Consider the following 20,531-nt stretch of genomic DNA (forward strand, 5'->3'; position numbering starts at 1 on the left):
AAAGAAAAAAAGAAAGAAAGAAAGAAAGAAAGAAAGAAGCATGTACTTCCTTGATTCCCAAGTTTATCTAAATATTTTGTTTCTCATCAACTTTATTCTTCATTTCTCTCTCTTTCATTATAAAACTTAAAGCATTTTCGCTGTTCAGACTAATACGTTTCATCTTATTCAGTCTGAAACGTTTTCGCTGTTCATTTGACACGTTTTTGCTGTTTAGACTAATACGTTTTTGCTGTTTAGACTAATACGTTTCCGCTTGTCAGACTAATACGTTTTCGCTGTTCAGTCTAATGCGTTTTCGACGTTTAGTTTCATACATTGTTCGCTTTCAGTTAAATATATGCTCGCTTTTCTGTTTAATAGGTTTTTCGCTGTTCAGTTTACAAGTTTTATATTTTTCAATCAATTTTTACTGTTCACTTCCTTATTAAAAATGTCTTCTTGACGCTGTTAATATGTTTACTGGGGTGATACATAAAAAAACATGACATTTACTCAGACTTAAACTGATGTGGTTTGTATACTGACGATCTGTTATCTATTACGACTGATTTTTTACTGGTGGTTAAACGCCTCTTCCACCTCACAACCCACGCGTTTCCGGGATAAGCCACATCAGGAACGGATACGCTACTTTAAGAACGGCTTACGCAACTTCAGGACCGGATTACGCAACTTTAAGAAGATTACGCAACTTCAGGAACGGATTACGCAACTTCACGACCGGATTACGCAACTTCGGGAACGAATACGCAACTTTAAGAACGGATTACTCAACTTCCGGACCGGATTACGCTACTGAGGGTTGGCGACCACAGCCCCCTCTCCAAGGACTGCCTTTACTAAATCCTCCCAGATGTTGCATCTCTCTGGTGAACCCCGAGTGTTTACCGCATTCATCCATCCTATTCTCTATCCCTTACCCTGGCCCTCCTATCCCTGGCCCTCCTACCCCTGGCCCTCCTACCCCTTCCTTCCTACCCCTGGCCCTCCTACCCCTGGCCCTCCCACCCCTGGCCCTCCTACCCTGGCCTCCCTCCCCTGGTCCTCCTACCCCTGGCCTCCCACCCCTGGTCCTCCTACCTGGCCTCCTACCCCTGGCCTCCTACCCCTGGCCCTCCTACCCTGGCTACCCCTGGCCCCCTACCCCTGGCCTCCCCACCCTGGCCCCCCCTCCTCCTACCCCTGGCCTCCTACCCTCTCCTACCCTGGCCTCCTACCCTCTCCCTACCCCTGGCCCCTACCCTGGCCACTCCCTACCCCTAGCCCTCCCTACCCCTGGCCTCTGTCCCTGCCTCCTACCCCTGGCCCTCTATCCCCTGGCCCTCCCTACCCCTGGCCCTCCCTACCCCTGGCCTCCCTTCCCTGGCCTCCTCTCCTACCCCTTCCTTCCCTACCCCTGGCCTCCTACCCTGGCCCTCCTACCCCTGGCCCCTCCCTACCCCTGGTCCTCCTACCCCTGGTCCTCCTACCCCTGGCCCTCCTACCCCTGGTCCTCCTACCCCTGGCCCTCCTACCCCTACCTTCTCACCCCTGCCGTCCCCTAACCCTTATACCATTATTCCTTTGTATTACACCTTCAGACAACTCCCTCAAGCTACCGTGTACCAGTCCCACTCATATCAGACTCCCGCAGTTGACTCCTGAAGGTCCCAGCAGAGATGTAATATACGGGTACAGTTGTCATCAGAATTCCTTGGACACTTTTGGCATCATCTACGTTAGGTTAGGTTAGGTTAGGTTAGGTTAGGTTAGGTTAGGTTAGGTTAGGTTAGGTTAGGTTAATGTTAGGTTAGGTTAATGATAATAAAATATTGCCAAGTGTCCGGGGAATATTGAGACCAAATATTCAGCCACTGTATCCTTCAGAAATATAAGATTACAGTTTTAAATAATATATAATACAGGTACAGTGATTTACAATTTTGTTTACAGAATAATAATAATAAAAATATAAAGATAATTACTAATTAAAAAAAGTGTAAAGTGATGTTACATTTCTGCCTGTGTGGTAATGTGGTGATTTTTTTAGAGTGTGGTAGTGTGGTGGTATGGTAGTATGGTGGTGTGGTAGTGCTGTAATATGGTAGTGTGGTAGTGTGGTAGTGATGTAGTGTGGTGTAGTGGTATGTTAGTGTGGTAGTATGGTGTTGTGGTGATGTTACGGTAGTGTGGTGGTGTGGTGTTGTAATGGTGGTAGTAATGGTGGTAGCAGGCAGTCATCACCCTATAAGAGTAGTGTGGTGGTGGTAGTAGTGGTGGTATGGTAACATTATGGTAGTAGATTTTCACCATTCTGTAAGGTATGGTGGTAGTGTGTGGTCATAGTGGTGGTAGTTGTGGTGACAATTAATCAGTAATGGTGGTTGTGATAGTAGATACTAATAGTGGTAGTGGTGGTAGTAGTGGTATCAGGCGTTAATAGTGGTAGCAGCCAATCAGCACTGAGTGGTATTGTAATAGTGTGGTAGTAATTGTTGTGGTGGTATTAGTGGTTGTGGTGATAGCAACCAGACCTGGATTTGTGGTAGTGTGTTGATGGTGGTGGTGTGGTATGGTGATGGTGATGGGATGGTGGTGGTATGGTGAGGTATTGTAATCGTGGTGTTTGTGTGGTAGTGTGGTTGTGAGTGTGGTAGTGTGGTTGTGAGTGTGGTAGGTGGCTAAGGACCAGCGGAGAACTGCGGTAGAGTTAGGAGGGGGAGGGGGAGGTGTCGCCATGTTGGACGTACCGTGTGTGTGTCGAGGGGTCGAGGGGCTGGTGGTGGTGGGGGGAGTGATGCACTCATGCTACCAGGAGGAGGCTCCACTCAGCCACCTCCTGCTGATGCTGCTGTTACTGCTGCTGCTACTGCTGCTGCGGAGCCTGGGGGCACTCATAGCAGCACTGTAACGCCGACGGCTGCTGCTGCTGTGGTCGCAGCAGCAGGGGCGGCAGGAGATCCCGCGACACTGACACTACTGTATGTTGACGCCGGAGATGACAGCCTCCCAGCACCACCATCACTGACACACTGAACCTCCCGCGCACGCGCCCACACGTGCACACCACGCGCCCACACCCGCGCATCTACACCCCCTAACCCCATGCCTCCCTACACCTGCGACCTGAGCAACACCCAACTCCTCAACCTCCTCCTACACCTCCTACCTCCTCCTTACCCCCTCCTCCTCCTCCTCACAACACCACAGTAAGTACAGCAGACGAGGACAGAAGATGACTCCCCCGGTGACAGGTTGTCTAAGATGAAGCACCATCGATTTTTGTTGTGGTGTGTGACCCTCTGATGTTGCCTCCACCACAGTGATGCTGCCTCCACCACAGTGATGCTGCCTCCACCACAGTGATGCTGCCTCCACCACAGTGATGCTGCCTCCACCACAGTGATGTTGCCTCCACCACAGTGATGTGCCTCCACCACAGTGATGTTGCCTCCACCACAGTGATGTTGCCTCCACCACAGTGATGCTGCCTCCACCACAGTCATGCTGCCTCCACCACAGTCATGCTGCCTCACCACAGTCATGCTGCCTCCCACCACAGTCATGCTGCCTCCACCACAGTCATGCTGCCTCCACCAGTAATGTTGCCTCCACCAGTCATGATGTCTCCATCAGTCATACTGTCTTCATCAATCATGCTGCCTCCACCAGTCATGCTGCCTCCACCAGTCATGTTGTGTCTCCACACTCAAACTGCCCCCACCAGTCATGCTGCCTCCACCCACAGTCATGCTGCCCCTGGTAATGTTGCCTCCACCAGTCATGCTGTCTCCATCAGTCATGCTGTCTTCATCAGTCATACTGCCCCACCAGTCATGCTGCCTCCACCAGTCATGTTGTGTCTCCCACACTCAAACTGCCCCCACCAGTCATGCTGCCTCCACCAGTCATGCTGTCTTCATCAGTCATGCTGACCAGTCATGCTGCCTCCACCAGTCATGTTGTGTCTCCCACACTCAAACTGCCCCCACCAGTCATGCTGCCTCCACCAGTCATGCTGTCTTCATCAGTCATGCTACCCCCACCAGTCATGCTGCCTCCACCAGTCATGCGTTGTAATTATAATCAACATTAAATAATTGGAGGAGTGGTGTTGGTGCGGCGCTAATGCTCTCTCTCTCTCTCTCAACTGTCATGGGTTTGAGTCGTCCTTACACACGTGAGCAGGTTGGCATTCAGGAAGTTGCCAACAGTGTGTAACAAAGAGCCAGTACATGCCCACGGTGCCAACCAAGGGCTATAAAATATAAGGTCTGCTCACGTATCAAAAACACCGAACCTTTTCAGAGCTCCTGACGCCGCTTGTGCCCACTTATTAATGATAACGGTCATTTAACAACTTGTCAATGAAGAAAGTAAAACTGACACTCCTTCAGAAGAAGCTGTATATAGTATTTTGCTGCCACTGTGAACTATATAAAAGCTTATTCTAAATTATTTTCAGGTATGTTTAATTTCGGACGCGAAGTTGGATACGTTGTATTATAACACTCCTATTGATAAGTTGTACCTGAAATAACATAGGCTTACCTTTTGAACATGGTAGTTGTAATGTTGGTATTGCTCCATCCTTAATCCTTTCAAGTTCGTCTCAAACGTACTGGCCTCAAAATGCAAGCTGTATATTATGGCATTTTCAGCTTTTATACAGTCTATCATTCAGCACAAGTAAATCCAGCTTCTTCTCAGTTCCTTATCCTTGGGAAAACGATGGAAAATATATCACTCATGTTTCTAATTTGTGATAAATAACAAGTGCTCGGCATGCTTATTGGTGTTGAATTATGTGATGTAACGAGCTTCTGTAGTTCCGTTTTCTTTGATGTGTGAAGGCAATAAATAAATGACCTCTTATGTCCTGTTGACCCTTGATGCCAACAGTGCCTGACCTGACCCAAGCGGCTAACAGTGGTGAAGAGAGTAAAATAAAATACACGAAAGTAAAACAATTGCTATATCTTATATCCACAATTAAAAAGTAAAGAAGTCCTTCCATAATAAAGCTTCATTTTCTTTTATAACAGAGAAAATGGACGTAAATAAACAGTTTATGAATGAGTTTAAATGCGGGAATTAAATGACTTTGAATGAGTTTAAATGTGTTACCGTAGTATTAAAGAGACTAACCGAGAGTCACCTTAATTTAATGGCTAATAATAACAATAATAGAGGTAATTAGCGAAGGAAATGTCATAGAAGAAAAGTGTCTTAAAATTGTTTGAACTCTTGATTGCAAATATAAAATTCACGAAATTCCGTTGGTGGTAATAATAATAATAATAATAATAATAATAATAATAATAATAATAATAATAATAATAATAATAATAATGTATAGAACATAATTAACGTGTAGTAAATTCAGGAAAGAGTTATTAAAAAAATTAACCTTAGCTATATAAATTTATTTAACAAAAAGTTCACATGATGGAACTTTAGGCAATTTTGACAAAGTGAATTTTGCGCTACAGTTTATTAGCAAAATATTAATACGAATAAATTTATTTCAGGATTATTAGGAACCCTAGTATATATTGGTTTGGTTAGGTTAGATTAGGATATGTTAGGTTAAGTAGATAAGGTTAGGTTACATTAGATTTGGTTCGGTTATATTAAATTAGGTTTGATTTGGTTAGGTTAGATTAGAATAAGTTAAGTTTGGTCACAATAAATTAAGTTAGGTTAGGGACTTAAAGAAAATATATGAGATTTAGTTCCTTATGATATTCCTTGCTGGTGATCATCGCAGTGTGCACTGATATAATTTAATTACCATATTATTTTTTTCATCAGTTCAATATGCTGTTGTTCATATAGTACCTCCCTTGTAGTGGTTAAACAGTTCGGTACTGTACTTTACTCTATCCCCTTCATCACTAACTGATCTGTTAGTTGCTTGGGCAGCCTGGCCACGTCTCTGTTATGCACTGTTACGTTTACTTTAGTTTTATCCTCTTTGTCAATGATTGGATCATTAACTGCTTGGGTGGTCGGTCACATCACTGTTACCCACTCATGGCAAGTACTGGGCATGTACTGGCTCCTGAATGTATCTGAACCTGCTCCAGTGTTGGTCAAGTCTGGTCTTGATAGAGCTCACACTCGGTGCCGTCACAACGATCTCTGGTAGATTGCTCCAAGAATTCACAACTCACACTCCAAAAAAGTTTGCCCAGACAATTTTCTGAACTTGTAGCTTCTTCAGCCTTAACTGTGACCCCTAGTAGGGTGGGCATCTGCCAGTTCCTGGTATGAACACTCGACTGAGCAAAGTCCTCGGAGGTGTTTAAAGGCTGCTATTTGTTCACCCCTTGCCTGTCTATATCCTATAAGCTATGCAGTAGCAGGTATTCTAATATTTCTGGGTACCTGAGGTGCCATAGTCTGGTGGCCTGCCTTTGGATGTTTTCAATCAACTGATAGTCTCTAGTATATCTCACAGACCAGAAGGGATGACAGTACTCCAAACGGGGAAGCGCCTAACTTCTGAAAAGCTTTATGAGGGATGGACCATCTAGGTTTCTGAACACCCTTCTTAAAGGACCCACTAGCTTAGTAGCTTCATAGAATTTCTTCTCACAGTGATCTGAGAACTTCACCTCATTGTCAATGTACACACCCAGACCCTTTTGCATTTGGTCTCTGTTAATGCTGTTTCTTTGTCCCATTGAGACATGTGATATGCCTCCTTACTGTTGGTATGACTTAGGTGCATCCTCATACATTTCATGACATTGAATCTTAACAATCATTCACTTGACCACTCCTGAAGCAGACAGAAATCCTTCTGTAGCTCTTTACAGTCTGTTTTGTTCTTAATTTCCCTGAATAACTTGGGTTCGCCCACAAACATTTGTATGGAGGAGTGTATAGCTTCTGGCATGTCATTTATGAACCAAACAGACAGCAAAAGGCCCAGTACACTGCCCTGTGGTACCCCACTTATCATGGGCACACATAACGATTTTGTGTCATTAATCACCACACACTGCTTGTGGTCAACATTATCACAGTTATACAGGTCCAGTAGTCACACAGACAACCTTGTAATAAAATAAGGACAATCAGACAGGTCAGGTACACTGCCCCTCACCATTCTGGGGTTTGTATACTTACCGTAACATACTTTAGAAACAAATGGTTGCTGAGGATTATCTCCCCAAGTAAATTCTAATCAAACTTGTCTTGAGAAGTTTCTATGCCAAATTACATAAGAAAGACTCAACAGTTTAAAAAGAAATTCAGAAGTAGATGAGCAGGCAATAAACAGTGGCAGCTGACACTTCACAAAAGGTGTCCTTGTCTTTTGTCTCAATGATCAATAACTTTTGGTCTAAGTTGATGTAAAATTTTGAAGAAAAACCAAACCCTCTGAATACATGCCAACCCTTAAGTATAATGAAAAGCCCATCAAGAAAATTAATCCCTTGAGTAAATTAGTTTATCAGGTACAAAGAATTGAGAACAATGATGTAACCCTCTGTATATGACGAACAATTCACAGATTACAATAACATACTGCAGTACTCAAGAGTGAATCATCACACTCAAGGGATCAAAAAACTCAAAAACATTAAAAATTTAGATTAATTTTAGTAAAAACAAAATGCCTAGATGATCATGATAATAATTCTTACATTTTATTATTCAAGTCTTTATTTATGACATAGTGTAACATCTCAGAGAATCTAGATTTGTCATCACATAACAAGGACTAGAACACCTTAATAATCAAAGGACCAGTACTGTACTGTACAATAGTTTGAAACTTTACTGTGGCACTTTGAAAAATATTACCTTGAGGACAAACTGAGCCTTTGTGGGGTGCCCTACATGTCACCCCAGTATAAACAATATTGTCTTATCATTATAAACAGCATTATTATCTCATTACAAACAATATTGTCACCACCTGAGTATGTACTGACTAGTGACTACTAACAGTTATTCAGGGTCACAATCTGCTATCAGTATATTGTCAACACAGGATATATCATATGGAAGTATACAATCAGTATATATGGTGATGTATTATTTCACTTTTCATTTACAACAGCTTACTTTTTGACTGATAATACTGAGACTGTACTGTACATATACATACTGTACTGTACAGGGTTTTAACGAAATATAATTTGGAGTGTCTGGGATGACGTGAAGACAAAAGTATTAAAAGAATAACCAAGATCAGGTTAATCATTTTGTTTGTGGGGAAAGTTACTCAACCCAGACATGAGTGAAGGTGGTCAATTTAACCAATTCAAGATGAAAACCCTGTACCTAATATTTATATTATTCTTGTCATTTTTAATTATTGTCATTATTGAGTACAAAGACTTACAGTAGAGTTAGAAACAAGTACACTAGTTGTACAAAATCAACAAGAGAAACATTAACAATACTGATCTAAATAAAAACTTTAAATGGAATAAATATTTACATCATACATGCAGAATACTTACACCCACTCAAAGAATCAATAATGAGTCTCTGACAGCTCATTTTACTCATTAGTTCAGCCTTTAGAGAAGTAAGCAATCAATTCATACATAAATAAAATAAATAACATAAAATTAACACCCTGAATGCCATACCCCATAATATAGCAGGGTGGCAGCTCAAAGGAATGGCGGGACAGCTTAGTGTGGGGTCTTGACACAGAAACTGGCAACAGGTACACTCGTTCCAAGAAGTATCTTCACGATTTTGTTCGAGACAATATGACACAACGGACGAAGGATTTTGATAACCCTACCGAGAACAGGAGTCGCGGTGTACATCTTGAAATTCATCGGGCCCCTCCGTAAAGATACTCTCTGGAGTGAATGTTACACCATCCTGCTAAATAATAACAATTAACCTTTACTGGATGCAAACAATAACATGCACCACTTACGTCAGGAATCAAGACTGGTGTACTAACTTCATCATCACATTATCCATTTCTGCACAAGTTCAACACAGTAAGCAAAGCTCACCCTCATAAAATAGGCTTCACATGTTCAAGTAATGTACTAGTCAATAAAACATGGTGATCCACAGATTGCAAGATTCTTCTCATATGATAAAAACATTTAACCTGTAACTCACACAACTGTTGCTGTCAATGATGGCCACTATGTCTCATAATTTAAAGCAAGATAATAAATGGGTTTACTTGTGTTAACATGATGTGCTAAACTTGTCAAGGTGATCTGTATGTGATAGATAATGTGCTATATTATTTAAAGTGATGTGATAACACTTATCAAGATTGGATATACTTGTTAAACCTAATTTTACACTATTAAAATTGTGCTACACTCTTAAAATATTGGACTATATACTTGCAGACATATTGCTTAACACTTGTCAACATGACGTGCCACACTCAGTACAAATGTTGTGCTATATTTGTTCATCTGCCATGTGACACATAACAACATAGTCTACTACATGCTGCAGAATAAATGATAAAATATTGTGCTACATGCAGTACCTGAATTTATATCCTCAGTACGGATGATGGCCTGCAAGAACTACTGCTTGCCCGTGGTCGTCTAAACCACATAAACGTGGAAACAAGTTTAGTTAACAAATAATATTTTCTCACACATTAGTACAGTTATTTCACTCTCTTTTATCATAGCAAAAATTGGGAAATTGTGTCATACAATACAGTATCTGAATTCCAACACTCAATTGTTTCTTCATATAAAACTAAGTGAAATGTTGGTACAGTACTTAAATGGTAGTGTGTCTGAGCCAGTGCTCATATACTGTACGTTAAAAAATTATCTTTTAAAGAAAGATTTGAGCATTCTAAATATGAATATAAAAATATGCAATAATTTTCTTTTATTTAATTTGCCTCATATTACATGAGAGTAAATGAGGAGAAATTGGACACTGGCTGAGTAAATGTGTGGCGTGGTGTGAGTGATGAGTCTACTTGTCTTCAGGTGAGTTTGAGGAAGACGTTACCTGGTGACTGTAGGAGAATGATGATACAGAAAGCTTTAATGTAGACTTAAGAACACTGTGAGTGTAAATTAATGTATGGGTAGTTGTCGAAACTAATAACATAATCAAATTGACAAAAGTACTATGGTTTATTGCATGCTTTCCTTGTGCACATGTTCATGATAGTATCCACCCTCCATAATCTTTCCATTTTATGGAAGTCTCTTGGTCCCAAATGTTTCAGTTGACAGATACTTTACTGTACAGCATTTTGGAAATACACTAATATATATAGAGAGAAAAATAACACACACAGCACATTTCATGGCAGTTACAGAATTCATAATCAAATTCAACAATAAAGCAAAAAACAGTTTGCTCACTCTATTTTAAACTGTTGTTACATACACAGTCAACAAGTACACAATGATGGAATAATGGGATTAAATTCAATGATTTGCTAATCAGTGAGAGATGAGCCATACCCCGTAGTCAAAGCAAACATGGTGCACAACCTGAAAATTGTGTACTAATGTGACAGAAATAAAATGTGTTTATTGCCACCTGTACAACAAATGATCATTTTCTCTCTTATGTACCACGTTTGTTGTGACATGAGTTTGTGTCTCACGAGTCAGCGTATTGGCCAAACAGATGCCACCTATCTGCTCGAGAATACCTGTTGTCTATGTATGTGTCAGCAGGGATACAGATTATCTCTTATTTAGCCTCTGTTAAATAACTCTCGAGTCTCTTGCATAAATCTCCCTGACCAATCTGTAAACTCCCTGTTGTGAGCTGAACTTTCTTAACTTCTCTCTGACCATCTGGACAGTAGTCTAACAAAACAAAACCAATAATAAATTTCCAAATTAATTTTTTCAACTTAAATGCCCCAAAAATATTCCAAACTGAAATCTAACTTTATATGGACACCAACACTGCCATGTAATATCTTTTGGGTAATCAGAACATTTTCTCCAGACATCGGTGGAATCGCTACCTTATGAGAACAAACACTCACCTGCACTAGACCACAAACTGTACTGACACAACTGAGTGTTTACCTACAGTTCATATTGGTCCCAGGAGTACAGTGCTTTTGTTATTGTATGATTGGTCGTACACCCTGATCTACCACCCATCTCCTGGTCCCCCATCCACCTCCTGCCTCACCACCCACCTTCTGGTCCCCACTCATCTCTTGGTCTGTCACCCACCTCCTGCCTCACCACCCACCTCCTGGTCCCCACTCATCTCTTGGTCTGTCACCCACCTCCTGCCTCACCACACATTTGCTTGTCCAGTGACATCACAATTGTAACATATAAAATTATGAGTCTTTTGATTGAAATAGACATAATTCTTATTTTACTAATTTTGTATTAATATTTAATCAAAGCCATAGCTCCACACTCTATTCCTAGTGAAAATCACACACACTTTATATATATATATATATATATATATATATATATATATATATATATATATATATATATATATATATATATATATATATATATATATATATATATATATATATATATATATATATATATATATCCTTTACTTCTTAACACAGGCTGGTCTAACTATGGCAATTGCCAATCACTTCAGCTTCTAACCTCAGGCTGCAAACATACTTTATAAAGAAGAGATAAGAAACATTGATGGTCAGTACTTGTGCTGTACCATACTGTACGTACAAGAACTAATATAATCCCCAGCATACTCTACACCTAACAAAACAGTTTCATTTCGTATAATACAACATTTTAAAGCTTCCTTGTCCTATAAAGAGACTGAAGGGGAAAAGAAGAGAAAGATGACAAGTTCCCCACAACACCTGACAAATGGTGAAGTAGTGATTAATAAGTAGAGAACTGGGAACTAAAATGACTCAGCTGAGAAAACTTGTAGCAGCAGATAGGGAAGGAAGGGGTGTTTGGGAGTCTTTCACAGGGCCCACCCTACCAGCTGACTTGCTGGGTAAACCTAAAGCTATTGAAAAGATGTCCCTTTATGACCAGAAAACTGTTCAGATTTGTAAGACTCATCAATGTGCCTGTCTGTAGAGTGGAAAAATAATCTGGAACTTATGGGAGAGGCACAAGGCTTACAGGCACTTGCTATCACTGAAAAAAGAAATAAAGGACATGCAAACCCAACCTGCCAATATTTATAACTGGTGGATGTTTCTTTGAAAACTAAGCAAACATTTTTTTTTATTTCCGTTACCACCATTTATCCTCACGAGTGTGTTGTCTCTCAGTGGGCCTAAGACACCACACATGAGACAAATAAGAATACTCTACACATTTATAAAGCACTAGTCACACCCTGACATTTTTCTTTACCAGTTGTCAGGTGAGAAAAATCTGTGGAGGGAACAAATAAGCAACAGGAGGGATGGAGCTGAACCACACAAAGACCATCAACTAAATTACATTTCAGACCTCTACTGACCACAGGATTTAAATTCCCACCACTATCAGAGAGGAGCTGATAAATACCCCAGGAAGTTGCTTAACGAAGCAAAACAAAGATTCTGAATTAAAAGAAGTGTAACAGGAGTGATAAGCCCTCACCTCATCACCTGGTTGATGTATCAGTTACGTTCCTTCACAGCCATAAAATAAACCATACTAATAAAGTAATACAACAGATAAACCAAGGACTGTAGTACAGTACAGTATATACAACTTGTGAACAAACATCTTTCGTACCTCTGTAGTCTTTAATACAAGTTGGTGTGGATATGACCATTGAATAAAGTGTATGAATAAAACTATACAACAAGTTGTTGCTATATCATAATTAGCTCCCAGATGACCATACAGTAATCAGTATGAAGCATCTCTCAAACATGCCGAGAAATGCCACTTAGACAACAGACAACATCAGAGAGGAATTTATCACAAGAGAACTTTACAACAACAACAAAGTGATGAGTAGATGGCTTGACCACTACGTCGAGAGAGAACTAAAACGGGGAAGAGTTTCCTAAACCGAGTTTTGACAAGACTTGGGAATGTATGACTTGTGCAAATGTGTCATAAACTGAAACTCATAAGGTATTGAACAACAACAATAACACAAATGATTTAAAAAAGGTGCCAAGCCAGCCATCAACAATTAAACATGCAATATTAGCTACAATACCCAAAGTTTTGTAGGACCAGACAAATGCAGATTCATTATTTATAAATAACAAAATTATCACAACAAATTACTTCCCATCCACAGTGAAGCCAACAAGGAACATTCACCTTAGCTTTGATAAGTGAAAACAAACAATCTTGGTTTGTTTAACTTAGATGAAGAGCAAAGTCAATACAGTACTGTACTGATGTTAGCATGAGGACTACCAGCAGATAATGATGATGTTACTATCAAGGTGGACACATAACCGACTCATAATCCTCAAGTTGATTTAATGCAGTACAGTATAACACATGTCTTGCACACATTGCCTGATTTTAAATTCATATCTCTTTTCATGAGTGTCCAGCCTGAGTCTATTAGCTTATGAGGAATATATATATATATATATATATATATATATATATATATATATATATATATATATATATATATATATATATATATATATATATATATATATATATATATATATATATATATATATATATACAGGGTCAAGGTTAGTAATTAAAATTTATGCATATAAAAACTTGACAAATCTTATAAAAGATATTAATACTCTGAAAATAAAACAAAAGCAGACTTATTATTTGTGAATTACTAGAAAAACAATATGTTCTTCACTGACCTGCTCTTGTGAATTTATACACTGAATATACTTATTGGTAGAAACATTTACTGAATATAAATGCCTTGCAGATTTTACTCTATGATGGCACATTATAAAATAATACATATAATTGCATACATACATTGGCTAATTACTAGTATGTATACCATATAAATATATTCATACATGACGACTTGAATGATAATCCACACCAAGTTACTAAGTGAAAGATAAGCATTTGTACTTGTGTCATCCTAAGACACACCAACTTTGGCTTTGTCTTTTGGATCACGCACGACTCACCTTCCATGAAGTGTAAACACAAATGAAAAAGAAAGCTCCATAACTAATGCAAGAACCATATCACTCTCCTTATACAGTACAGGGTGATAAAAAATAAACCTTATGGCTGTGTCATCTTCAATCAAAAACTTCATCAACTTGTTCCCCCTCAACACCCAGGTCAGTTGTGAATTATTCTAACACTGAACTTATGGCTTTAAGACACATTTCCTCTGGGACACCATTGACATCCTGAAGAATAAGTGCATTTTAAGAGAAAGTAATTAAACACTTCACACCTGCTTGTATATTCAGGACAACAAAATTGAAAGTGTTTTATAAAAAGTGTTAATGCTATTTTCAAGTGAAGGTGAAATTCCCATAAAAAGGTTTAAATTCCCTTGAACTAGTCTGTATAAGGCAACAATAACAAGCCACACTGTGTAGTCGTGGTGATAATATGGCACAAGGCTCTACAAAGCAACACTAACTCCAATGGTCTTTGTTCCCATCTTAACTGCATCACAATCATTGTACATACAGTATCATCACTAAAACCATATTAACCTCTTAATATGCTAGCCTCTCGTTTACTTAAAGACAGTAATCTTGTTTTATTTCCGCAAGTGAATGCAAGTCGTAGGATGCAGTCAAGATTATATTTACTGAATAACAAATATCACCTCAGCAAATAGATGTGAAAACTACACTTGTCTGCTCTGTCTGAGCCTTTTATTGTTATAAATTTTTTTATTATATTTAAGAATTTTGCAAAATATTTTATAATATAAACTTTCTTACACCAAAGTAACATCTTACACTAATATCTTTATCTTTGTGCTTCTTACACTGTATCACATAAGTTCTATGATCTGTTTTGAGAGAGAAAGATTCACCTATAATCTTCTAAAGTAAGTCAGTAATTAATTTTTACTTTACACAAATCAGTCACAAATAACACACCCATTGAAACTAAACAAAATAATTTACTTGCTAGCAGTGAAGTTATTGCATGCAAAAAAACAATTATTTCATAATATTAATTATAAACATAAGTTACATACTATATAATAATTTTTTTTAACATAAACTACAGAAATTCATACATCAGATTTCTATCCACAAAACAGACTGTACTGTATTCCTGCACACATAATCCTCACTACTGTGGTCCTCACACACACCTCTCAACATTGGTGTCAGAAGCTTAAATGGCACTCAATAAAAAATTTTGTACACTGGTCAGATCACCATAGAAACTACACAGTTATTTCACTGAGCGAGATAAACCATTTAAATAGGATAAAAAATGTCGGTGACCAAGATGGTGATCACTGGATGAGGAAGTTGAAAGGAAGACACGAGAAACAGACAAACTGGACCCATTAGTAGTGGTAATTTATATCAAGTTGTGTGACAGAAGTGTAGTACAAGTTGCAAGATGGATAGTGTATTCATAAATGTATATAAAACTGCAGTGATAATGTAGCCAAAAGCTTTCCACCAAAAAAATTAAAAGATAAATTTGGCCTATATAGAACTCGCGCCTCATGACAACTTGACATACTTTCCATGACAGACTCCTACAGGTGACTCTGGTCTGTTAACTAACAACCGATTAACATACAAGTCCAATTTCCTCGACAACGTGAGTAATGCGACTTAACTCGATACATCCATCGTGCGCTGGAGTCCGTACGGTGTTCATGGTTATCCTCCATTACTTCTTTAAATTAGTCTGGATCCACTCTTCATCCAGTTCTTCCAAGTCACGTATCTGGAAGACCTTGGTCAGGTCACACTCCTTGATCATGTAGTTGTAACTCCCTGCATACATCATCTGCAGCTGTGGTTGGCAGTCTGAAACATGATGAAACATTAACGGCACATTGTCTCTCATTTATGCCGGCTTCGCATATACAGCACTGTCCGCAGTTTACTTTTCACCACCTAAATTCTGTTTGTATCGGGATAAGGTTCACACTTGTGCATTGCACAGTTCATCTTTTCTTACAAACTGTTCTATTTATTCATGTTAAACTTTTGGAGTGTAAAAATAAATGCAGACATTAAAGTATTGGTTATTTCAAATAAAAATTATCCTGTTACCACCAATTATTTGCCATAATAAATTCTATTGCAAGTCGTCTAATATTATTCTAATATTTGTACTGTACAAATACAAGTTTATATAAAAGAGTACAGTACAGTAGATACTATGAAAAAATTGGGGAAATACTGTGCTCAGATGAATTACAAGATGTTTGTGTGTCTGTTACAGGAAATGACAATGTGAGACAGACTTGTTTAAGATAAAATAATGAGATAAGGGAAGTTTTTTCCAAAAGTCACACATATCTGTCACATTTCATCCACGTCTAAATAACTGATCCATTCTCTTTTTTCCATTTCTTGACTGTACAGATGTATTTCTCTGCACCCCATTCACACTCTATATTACACTCAACAACACCATTTCCAGTCCTGCCTCTAACATCCAGTCTAAGGTTCATATTTATATATTTGTGTCAACTTAATGATTCCCTTGTACAATCACCAAAAATCGTCATGTCAGTCCTCCATCCCATCCATGAACCCTAATACTCATGAACCTATGAATCCGAGACTTCACACATTGTTGGTTCCATAGGTGGTACACTGTGTGATGTCTCGGATTCACAGGTTCACGACTCTCAGGGTTCATAGATGCGATGGAGGACTAACAGGACGTTTTTCCATGACTGTACATCCTTACTTTTGTCTCCTTTCTTAAAATTCTCTCAAAAAGTTCATCATTCCAATTACTAACACATCCACTCCCGGGTATCTAAAACACTCCACTTCCTCAATCCTTCCAGTCTCACTTCTCTACTTATTTCATCATCTACCATAAGTTAACAGTCAGCATCAACATCCTCCACCTACAGAAAGACAGATACAATAGATAAATTCTTTAGAGTATTTTTCCAAAATCTATTCACATGTTGTGATTATTTTTCCACTCCACAAGTGTTTAAAAAAAATTTATGATCAATAAATCTGGGGAGTAAAGAAAAGAATAAAAATGTGAGCAGCCAAGAGGAGGATGTAACATAATCAGCAAATAATTAGATTGAGAGTGAGAGGGGCTCAAGGCAGTGGAATGTGACGGAGAAAGATTCAAGAGCCTCGACCGCTAACATTCAGGATTTTACCGATTTGTGCCATTACGGACAAAGTTAAAAGTCACAGTCACTTATATACACGTAGCAGTTGATGCACAGTACATGCCTCTGGGTGTAGTGAAGATGAAGGCCATGGGGTACGACACCCTACCGTCTTGATGCTCGATGCGCCAGGAGATAAGGACGTACCGAGGCTGCGTGTCTGGGATGGAGTTCCGCAGGTCATCCACATCCTCAATGTTATCCAATTCCTCCTCCAGAATGATCTCTGATGATTGCTGGTTGACTTTCACTGCAAAATCACCATTAAAGATTAAGCACCCAAATTAATTCAGTTTACTTGACCTAATGATTACCAACTAACACCCTTACGCTAACCTATCACAGCCTAAACTTACCCAACCTAACCCCCCTCCTCCTCTAACTCAGCATTAGGGTGCATAATCATCATGTGAAATAACCTGGGATACCTAATCTTAATGTGATCCATGATTAGTACATAAAAAATTAATACCATTCCCCAACTTCCATTTCCTTAGTGATTACTGTACCTCTCACACACGAACAGTTAGAGTTGGTCTCCCAGTACCCTAAACATCACTTCCAATTACAGTATACAGTAAATCTATAGAGAAAGATGTCAGATACACACATCACAACCTCATCACGTCTCCTCACATACTCTCCCACCTTCCACCCAACTTGACGGCTGTTCTAACTCACACAAAAAATACACTTACAATTCCCTCCTAAAGACCATAACATATTAATAGTTATCTCCTTTAATCTTTCAAAATAACATCAAAGTTTTTTTCTGTGTTATTCATCTGTCATTCTATCCATAAAAACAACAATGAAGTTCTCTCTACATTATTCATCTGTCGTTCTATCCACACTTGAAATCCACATCTGAATCTATATAAATTGTCTCTTCACTCCACAGCCACAAATCCACATCTTGCTTACATACATAACACGTTACACCACCAAGTGACCAGCAACACAAACTCATCCTTTTCTTTACCTCACTTCCCTTCCTTCATGAACTTCACCCTTTTCTTTACCTCACTTCCCTTCCTTCATGAACTTCACCCTTTTCTTTACCTCACTTCCCTTCCTTCATGAACTTCACCCTTTTCTTTTCACCTTCCACTTCCCTTCCTTCCTTATGAACTTCACCCTTTTCTTTACCTCACTTCCCTTCCTTCATGAACTTCACCCTTTTCTTTACCTCACTTCCCTTCCTTCATGAACTTCACCCTTTTCTTTACCTCACTTCCCTTCCTTCATGAACTTCACCCTTTTCTTTACCTCACTTCCCTTCCTTTATGAACTTCACCCTTTTCTTTACCTCACTTCCCTTCCTTCATGAACTTCACCCTTTTCTTTACCTCACTTCCCTTCCTTTATGAACTTCACCCTTTTCACTTCAATCAAATCAGAACATTATAATATTGTGAATATTAACACACCATAGTAATTTACCGCATCTCTTCATGTATTACTCTGCTACTAAAAACTTTCACTAATTTACTTAAAGATGCCGAGTATAAAATAAATAATGGATGGCTGAATAATATCCAAATCTATTAGAGCATAAATGAGAGAAAGCAACATTTCAACAGCTACAGACCATCAGAAACAGTAGTTAGGTAAAAATATCCATAAAATGACATATATTGTATTGGTACAGGAGGAAATATGAAGCACCTCTCGGCTACCAATGTGAAGCCAGATGTGAGAACTTTGTAAGGAACTTTCGCCAGTTTGTCACACTGTTCGACACCAAAGGATTAAAAACAATTTCTGGTCTGACTGTATATACCATAATAAGAATGTAATTAGTATGTATATTAAAGGTTGCAACTACTGTACACACTTTACTATTAGTCATTGTAATCACTTATAATACAAATAAAGGATACAGTTGAGAATACAGTGCTGTGGTACAAATAAGCCAAAAGATTTACTTAAGATTGCGGCATTGGTTGTGGCGCGGCGAAATCTGAATTTGCGGACAAGTTCCTTTAGGCCGGGGTTTATGGTACACAACTGCAGAGTCTGATGAAAAATACAGAATTAGCTTCTAGCAAGTACAGGTGACAGCAAGTAAATGAGGACTTCTAGCTACCAATCTACCTGGTTATTAATGATGGTGAAAAATCTTCCCTAAGTTGATAATTTGTATGAATCTGAGACAGGAAATGGTGGTCACACACTGGGCTTCAGGATGAAAATAGGTTCTTCATATATAGAATTTAATCCTGAATCAATTTTTCCCTTCGGTATTTATTAGAGGGAAACTATGGGGTAAGGGAGGACTAAAAACCTAAAAAAATAACCTAACTTAATGATGTGCTCCTAGCCAGAGGGCATCTCCCCGGCTGTCACATCATGGTTGGTGATGGTTGCTTTATGTCTTCATTATTATCAATTTGCACAAGAAAGACCATAACAGAATTTCAAATCAAAATTGAATTATACTTGAGAACATATTTTCATCTTAAGTCCAGGTGATGAGCTAAACCGAATATTAACCCTTAACCATACTATAGCCCCTAGTACTGAATACTGTGGAAACTTCATATACAATTACTAGAAGCGAGAACAGTTGCATTTATACACCAAAGACCATATGTTAGTATTTGCCCTCCTTGATATATTCGGTTTAATATTAAAATTCTTAAATTGTTTACCGGAACAAGAACAAAAGTTTCACCAGAGTTCAGATCAAGGTCTCACGTGAATTACCAAGACTAACCATTATTACTCGGTTCTTGAGCTACACACTCAACTGTTGCTCCACTTGAAGTGTTTATGAGATGTTTTACTGTAATTTATAATCCTTTTCTTGTGTTTTCAGACTCTGTAGTGTTAGTAATATGACCAGACTATAACAAACACCCTTGTGACCATGGCAGACGTCCTCCAGATGGGTACAGATTATTTGCGTCGGTTAGTCTCCGGCAACATCTTATTATAACTTACATCAACTCTGAATTGCGTAGATTTTTTTCATAATAATCTTTTAAGTTTTATATTTTATTCAATTGAATAATTATTATGTTTATTTTGTATTATTCTATTTATCTTTTTATTAAACAATTGTATTTTTAAATTATAGATTGCTAAAAACATATAGATTGTATTAAATTTTCAGAGGAGATGGGCGTGTTTACAGGTTTTGTAGAGAGCGCCAGGACAAAAAAAGAGTATTCCATATATATAATATATATTTAAAAGCTTAAAAAAGCTTCATTAGGCCACTCTAAAAATCGGATAAAAAAAATTCACATAATAATGTATAAATCAAACATAATTATTTTAGTTTTAAGAAAAATCCATGATTATTATAAACATTA

General features: G+C 38.5%; 1 protein-coding gene across 1 annotated transcript; it reads right to left on the reverse strand.

The window, feature by feature from the left end:
• Positions 1-7,641: 7,641 nt before the first annotated feature.
• On the reverse strand, positions 7,642-20,110 carry LOC121870723 (glia maturation factor gamma-like). The gene is made up of 4 exons (XM_042372665.1): positions 19,931-20,110; positions 19,140-19,230; positions 17,276-17,461; positions 7,642-15,865 (listed from the first exon to the last, which is right to left on the reverse strand). The coding sequence occupies exons 1-4, from the start codon at positions 19,931-19,933 to the stop codon at positions 15,726-15,728; spliced, it is 420 nt and encodes a 139-aa protein (XP_042228599.1). The 5' UTR covers positions 19,934-20,110; the 3' UTR covers positions 7,642-15,725.
• Between the last annotated feature and the right edge of the window lie 421 nt (positions 20,111-20,531).

Source organism: Homarus americanus, unplaced genomic scaffold (assembly GCF_018991925.1).
Source record: "Homarus americanus isolate GMGI-L3 unplaced genomic scaffold, GMGI_Hamer_2.0 scaffold5635, whole genome shotgun sequence".
NCBI lineage: Eukaryota > Metazoa > Arthropoda > Malacostraca > Decapoda > Nephropidae > Homarus > Homarus americanus.

What these genes read in the sequence shown, in the direction of transcription:
- LOC121870723 (XM_042372665.1), bottom strand. An exon ending in AACCAATGCCGCAATCTTAA is followed by an intron (nt 17,462 to 19,139) that starts GTAAATCTTTTG and finishes GTGATTTTGCAG; the next exon opens with TGAAAGTCAACCAGCAATCA. An exon ending in CATCTTCACTACACCCAGAG is followed by an intron (nt 15,866 to 17,275) that starts GCATGTACTGTG and finishes ATCATGTTTCAG; the next exon opens with ACTGCCAACCACAGCTGCAG.